The 7,233-nt window shown below is 37.4% G+C and overlaps 1 protein-coding gene across 1 annotated transcript; it reads right to left on the bottom strand.

The window, feature by feature from the left end:
- Nucleotides 1-2,628: 2,628 nt before the first annotated feature.
- On the bottom strand, nucleotides 2,629-6,349 carry LOC148998354 (uncharacterized; the record flags this gene model as incomplete). The annotated part of the gene is made up of 4 exons (XM_089131914.1): nucleotides 6,197-6,349; nucleotides 3,666-3,902; nucleotides 2,870-3,454; nucleotides 2,629-2,754 (listed from the first exon to the last, which is right to left on the bottom strand). Coding segments are annotated over exons 1-4 (1,101 nt in total), but the record flags the coding sequence as incomplete, so codon positions are not given.
- Nucleotides 6,350-7,233: the final 884 nt, after the last annotated feature.

Below are 7,233 nucleotides of genomic sequence, written 5' to 3'. Positions count from 1 at the left end.
AACCAAATGACTTGAAAAAAGATTCGTTCATTTTGATGAACGAACAGGAGAGTCGCGAATCGCACATCGCAAAACAGAGCAAGGCAAGCATTTGAGCTTATAAAACTTAAACTTTATTATTATTTTTTTTTAATGACTGATCGTTTCACTTAATAAGACCCTTATTCATCGTCTGGAATCGTTTAAAGCCCTTTCAACAGATTGCAGTTTGCACTGAAACTGTCTTTTGGACCTTGAACCTTTTGGTTCCCATTGAAGTCCATAATATGGAGGAAAATCCTGTAATGTTTTCATCAAAAATCTTAATTTCTTTTTGACTGAAGAAAGAAAGACATGGACATCTTGGATGACATGGGGGTGTGTAAATTACCAGCAAAAGTTTTTTTTTTTAAAGTGAACTACTCCTTTAAATGAGCCACCTAAAAACAATTAAAGGGATAGTTCACCCAAAAATGGTTCAAGTTGTTCCAAACTTGCATGAGTTAGTTTCTTCTGCTTGACACAAAAGAAGATGTGTTAAAGAATGTTGGTAACCAGACAGTTGACTTCTGAATAGTTTAACTATTGACTTCCAAAGATACAAGAAGTCAATGGGTGCCTTCAACTGTCTGGTAACCAACATTCTTCAACACATCTTCTTTTGTGTCAAGCAGAAGAAACTAACTCATGCAGGTTTGGAACAACTTGAACCATTTTTGGGTGAACTTTCATTTTAATCTTTCAAATAGAACCATACTGTATGGCAAGAGCTTTAGAACAGCTTACATGTAATGCCCTAAATTTCAAGTTAACCAATCAGATTCAAACAACCACACATTCATACTTGACATATGAATGAACAAATGGATAGTCTACAAACATAAGAAAACAAATGAAACATCCACCTAAAACATTCTTTCAAACACAAGTGACATATGACACTAGACATATGCACCTTCAACCTCAAGTTCACTGTAGTCTACTGAAAAGACTTTGAACTTTTGGTGACATCTTGTGCTGTTCAAGCTGCAAGAGAACTTTCTGGAATACCTCAAAAGTATAACGAAGTGGTTTTGGGTAAGCCAGATTGATGATGTATATCATCCCTAGAAGCAAGGCACAAGCTGATGTGAACGAAGGCAGTTCATTCAAAACTTTGACACCCTCGATGACGACACCTATGTCAGCCGGTGGTTCGTGATGTTCTCCCCCCTCCTTCCGAATAACATACACCGCCATGGTGACCTGCTCCAGCTCACCCTCCCAATCATCTTGCTGGTTATCCTAAAAAATGTACATAAAAAATAAGAAAGAAAAAAAACATTTTTCGGTCAGAACTACAAAACACAAATTTAAACTTTCTGAAAAATCAAAATAGAACACGCAGAATTTCAACTCACAAGGTACTCCTTGATAAGGTCTTGAGGATTTTCCCCCAAGAAAACGATGAGGGCCTTCAGGACACACTCTCTTTTTGTGTGAATGTTTTCAGTCTGTGAAAAAGCATTTGTGATTATTTTTCTTATTTGTAAATTTCGGAGTAATCTGTAATGGAGAATCAGATTTCGCCAAGGATAGCAAAGGACATGAAAATATAAACCTTTACAAAACTATAAAAGTTTGCATTAATGACTAGACAAAGCATAAACATCACAGAAGTATAAAAAAACATTCAGATATAAACACTGATCTCTATGTTAACGTTCAAAATAGAATATTTTTTTTTCTTCAGTATGGCAGTTTTTTTTTTAGCTGAAACCGTAGTTCTCTGTGATTCATATAATGCAAGTCAATGACTACCGTCACTTTGAGAGTACAGAAAAATAAAAAAATACCCGTGGCTCCTGATAATACATCGAGGTCTTATGAACTGAAACGATCAGTCTGTGCAAGAAACTTAACATTAACATACAATATTGCCATGAATGCACTCAGGGCCGTTTGCTGTTGCTGTTCACAGGTAATCACAGGTAATAATGTTGTAAATAATGTTCAGTTTTTTCCATAGAACTATCGTTTCGCTTCAATGAACCTTAAACCTCAAATAGCCATGTGCCGGTATCAAATTTTCATGCTGCGGTTAACACAGTATTATCACAATATTTTAAAGGACAACTCCAGCGCAAAATGAATCTTTGGTCTAATTACACATTGTTACCTAGTCAACCGTTTTCTGAGATTTGTTTTCATGATTGCTGAATGTAAATAGTTTTATCTATAAAAACAGTTTAGCCTATAACGCTAGTATAGAGTAATGACAAATAAAAATTGCTTGTTATTACCACTAACAAGGCTCAAAATAGCCCCACACTAACATGGTAGCATAATAAGGGTCCCTACATTCAAACCGAAGCATTGAGAACTTTGTCAGTATCCATACAGTTTAATAAGAAGATATTTTATACACACAGTCAACTTCGCGAATACAGGAAGAAGCCATCTTTGAAAAATAGTCTCTACCAGTCGATCTACGAACGCCGATCCAAGTGCGCTGGTGAGATGTGAATAAGGTGATAAGGTGAGCGCGAACAGTAGGCTACGTGTACATATTGAAGGTACGAAAATGGTTCGTGTTTGTGTTTCTTCCGGAAACAACGGACCATATGAGATTCTGCACAGTTCAGTTCAAATTTGAAGAATTTCTGCAGTCTTCTCACGGGTTGCTCCTCCTTTTAAACGTATTATTCTAATTAGTTGACTCATGTGCACATCTAACTGGGCAAGAAACGTGTCTTCCAGTGGAACAGCCATAAGCCTATGGAACTCTGCATTGATCTGAAATCAGAAAAACAAAACAAAAAAACCTGACAAGTCAAACTGCTCAAGCAAAAATTTATTACATCAACTCCAGTAAAACTAGAACTTTAAAATCTTTTTTTTTTTTCAATACCTCATAATGTCTGAAAAGCGCAGGCCACCTCGCCTTGAAATCCCGAACACTGGGCTCCTGGTTCACTACCTCCTGCCGTCTGTAAGCAAACGTGAGAACCATTTTCTCCTTGATAACCCTTTCATTTTTCCTTTTTTCAGCCTCTGTTAAAAGTTCAAGTCTTTCTTTTTCAAGACTCTCACAAGTCTGTCCAACAGGAAGGGAAGGGTAAAAGTTCGCTTCTGCACGTTTCGGCTTCTTCATTTTTTTTGCAGGGAAACCATCAGTGGCTGCTTTGGCTTTCAGTGAGTTAACAGACACCTCTACACACCCCTGCATTTTGAGTTGGGTCCTGTAGTTTCCCATTTTATACTTTAGTCGCTGTTTCCAACCAGACCATGCACTTAAAGACCCAGGTTCTTTCAGACAAGGGTACTTCTTGATCAAGGCCTCTGCGACTATGTAGAAGTGTGTATCCTCTGGGTAGGCCTTGTATTTGAAAATTTCCTCTGCAAGTCTATTTAGGATATCAGACTTTGTACGAGAGGTGAGAGTAAGCGGTTTCCCGCTTGCAAGGTATTCAGAATTTCCATGCTCTAGCTGGAGTTAAGTCTCAAAGGAAAAGTGAGGAATTGCAAAGTCTGTTGGCCACTGCTCTTTCCGTAAAAAAAACAGATTCGGGGGATGACATTTTTAGTGTGACACTTGATGTGTCATTTGAAGCCATAGAAACTGTGTCATCTAAGTCAAATGAAGTGGAAGGAGTCAATACAGCCTCAGTGGTACCGAGATCTTTAGTGGTTTGATGAAGAATCACCTTGACTGTTCCCAAATCCTTAAGGTCAGTGGTAGAATTCAGATTGAAGAACTCACTGCCAAAATCTTGATCCATGTACTGAAGTCTGATGTTGCCCTTTATCCCAAATGTTGTCTTAATTGAGCAGTGAAGGTCTTCAAGTGACTCCGGTATTCCACTTGGAAGGTTGAGTTTTTCAATGTCGTTCTCCCCTAAAATCACCTTCAGTTTTGCAGGTTTTGAAACGGCCATGGCAATCTGAAAGACAGAAGTTACTCTATTAGTATGTGCAAAAAGGGGAGACATTACATCTTTTTAGTATGTAAACATTCAGAATAATGAACATTCATACTAAAAAAAAAAAAAAAATCAGAATGTTTATCTTTTTGCAATTTTTCCAGCAGGTAACCCTTTAACAATTTCAATTCACCATAAATGCCAGCAGTCACATTTACTGCAAGTGGGTTTGGCCATGAAAGTTTGTTGTAGTCTATCATATTGAATCTCCAGTGCACCCATGTGGGGCTATCCAAATACCCTGAGAAATATAAAGATACTTTTATAGAAATATAAAGATACTAGTTAATACTTATAAAGATACTAGTTAAGTTATACTTTAATATCTTAATTTCAATTAAGCCTAGTCTGTGAAACTGGGCCATAATGCTTAAATCTAAACAAACATATTTGAAGTGGTTTACTTGGAGGATTAGTTCACTTTTCAAAATACTTTTGCTGATAATTTACTTACTCCCATGTCATCCAAGTTGTCCATGTCTTTCTTTCTTCAGTCGAAAAGAAATTAAGGTTTTTGATGAAAACACAAATTTTTCTCCATATAATGGACTTCAATGGGAACCAAACGGTTCAAGGTCCAAAAGACACTTTCAGTACAAACTGCAAACTGTTCAAAGGGCTTTAAACGATTCCAGGCGATGGATAAGGGTCCTATCAAGCGAAACGATCGCCCCCTTTTTAAAAAAAACACAACAGCAAAGTTTAAGATTAAGCTCAAAGGCTCGCCTTGCTCTGTTCTGTGATGCACGTTCGTGACTCTCCTGTTCGAACTCGTTCATCAAAGTGAACGAATAATTTTCCGAGTCAATTCATTCGCTTCGTTCATTGAATGAACCAAATGACTCGGGAAAAGATTTGTTCATTTTGATGAACGAGTTCGAACAGGAGAGTTACAAACATGCGTCACAGCTTTTGATGTTATAAGACCCGTTTCGCTTGATAAGACCCTTATTCATCGTCTGGAATCGTTAAAAGTCAAGTCAAGTCACATTTATTTATATAGTGCTTTTCACAATACAGATTGTATCAAAGCAGCTTCACAGTGATAACATGAAAGTAGCACAACACAGATCAACAACATTGCTAAACACTAAATAACCCCAAAAAAGGGGCTTTGAACAGTTTGCAGTTTGCACTGAAAGTGTCATTTGGACCTTGAACCGTTTGGTTCCCATTGAAGTCCATTATATGGAGAAAAATCCTGGAATGTTTTAATCAAAAACCTTAATTTCTTTTCGACTTAAGAAAGATATGGACATCTTGGATGACATGGGGGTGAGTAAATTATCAGCAAAAGTTTTTTCAAAAGTAAACTACTCCTTTAAAGGGATAGTTCAGCCCAAAATGTAAATTCTGTCATTAATTACTCACCCTCATGTTGTTCCAACCCGTAAGACTTTCGTTCATCTTCGGGACACAAATGAAGATATTTTTGATTAAATCTGAGAGCTGGATCACTCCTCTTTAGACTTCTAAGGGATTGAAAAAGAAATCGTTAAAATAGTCCAAGTGACTACAGTGGCTCAATTTTAAGTTTATCAAGCGACGAGAATACTTTTTATGCGCAAATAACAAACAAAAATAATTGCTAGTATTAATTTCCTTCTTTCTTGGCCTCGAGATTCAAGTTCACGTAGTATAATTACGTTGAGCTTCTGGTTGAACATCACACGCATCACACACGACCAGCGTCGGCCAATAGTGAGGCTACGTGTGACGTACAACACAGAAGCTCTACGCAATTATACTACGTAAACTATCTAGAGGCCAAGAAAGAAGGAAATTAATACTTAAATAAAGTAATTATTTTTGTTTGTTATTTGCGCATAAAAAGTATTCTCGTCGCTTGATAAACTTAAAATTGAGCCACTGAAGTCACTTGGACTATTTTAACGATTTCTTATAATGTTCCTGGGCTGGCAAGTTTCAATCCCTTAGAAGTCTATGGAGGAGTGATCCAGCTCTCAAATTTAATCAAAAACATCTTCATTTGTGTCCTGAAGATGAACGAAAGTCTTACGGGGTTGAAACAACATGAGGGAGAGTAATTATTGACAGAATTTACATTTTGGGGTGAACTATACCTTTAAATAGCCAACTAGATACTGACATCACAATTTTCTCTGATTTTGCATTAGCTCTTAACTCAAAATATCATCGGAATAGCAGGGTCTTTTTTCTCTGGACAAAATCATAGGCCTTACCCTTTACAAATGGACATATCTTTTAAGGGTAACAAGACGCATTCCTCCAACTCTGTAATCAGCCAGGGGATATATATCTTGCAGTTCCTGAGGCTCAATAAGGTCCACCTCCTTAATGGGGGATGTTTCGAGTTTATAACCTCTGTAGTGTTCAATGTACCACCCACTAAGTCTCTTGACAATGAAGATCAATCTTTGTTCCATAGTAACCATTTGGATTATTTCACAAAAGTCTGGCAGTCCTCCAACAGATCCATGAATCAAGATCATCCCCCTTTTGTAGTTCAAACCATTATATGTCACATTGTTAGCAATGTGCACGGTGTCCACATGTAAAAACTTGTCTCTCAGTCCATTGGAGATCCCTTTGTCGAAGACATCAATGTGAACTGTGGAAACATCTGACACTTCCAGTTAAAGCCTGGGAAAAGTACATGTATGCAAGTGATGTGCCATCTGATACTGATGTTTCTCAGAAAGCGAAAGGAGCACATTTCTAAAGTTCTTTATATTTCTTGCAACTCGCTTAAAAAAACTGTTTCGCTTCAAAACGCATAGTCCATAATGCAACAAGCGGTCCATATTGACGAATCAGGTGTGGGTAATGCTCCAAGAAGTGGTGTTTAGGTTTGAGATCAAAGTCAGGGAAAACCTCTTGAAACCGAATTCTGTGCTCTGAAATCTTGAAACTGAGATAAGCAATGGATTCCTCTGTATGAATTGGAGAAACAACTAGATCAACAATATCCTTCAAGTCCGTTAAAACATGCCAAGCTGGTTCTTCACAGGGGACTTTCTGACCAATCAACAATGGCACAAATCGGATTAAACTCCAGTTCTCATGGGCATTCCCTCCAACAGTTTTTTTTGATCCAAAATTAAGAGGGATTGGATGAGGTTTATTTGTTTTGTCCGTCCCCTTAAAATCGAAAGATGCTATTGCAGCATTTAGTTCAAGGTGAAGTATTTTTTTTTTTATAAATGTACAAAGACAAAGCGACAACTCATAAGGTACAATTCCTTCAAAAAGATCATGGACAATGTCCGGTGGGAACCCAGATGTCACGTCAAAATATGAAAGGTGTTTT

This window comes from Pimephales promelas, chromosome 1 (genome assembly GCF_988280905.1).
Source record: "Pimephales promelas chromosome 1, fPimPro1.hap1.1, whole genome shotgun sequence".
Lineage (NCBI taxonomy): Eukaryota > Metazoa > Chordata > Actinopteri > Cypriniformes > Leuciscidae > Pimephales > Pimephales promelas.
The sequence above is the reverse complement of the archived record's forward strand: the minus strand, read 5'-3'. Positions and strand labels throughout refer to the sequence as shown.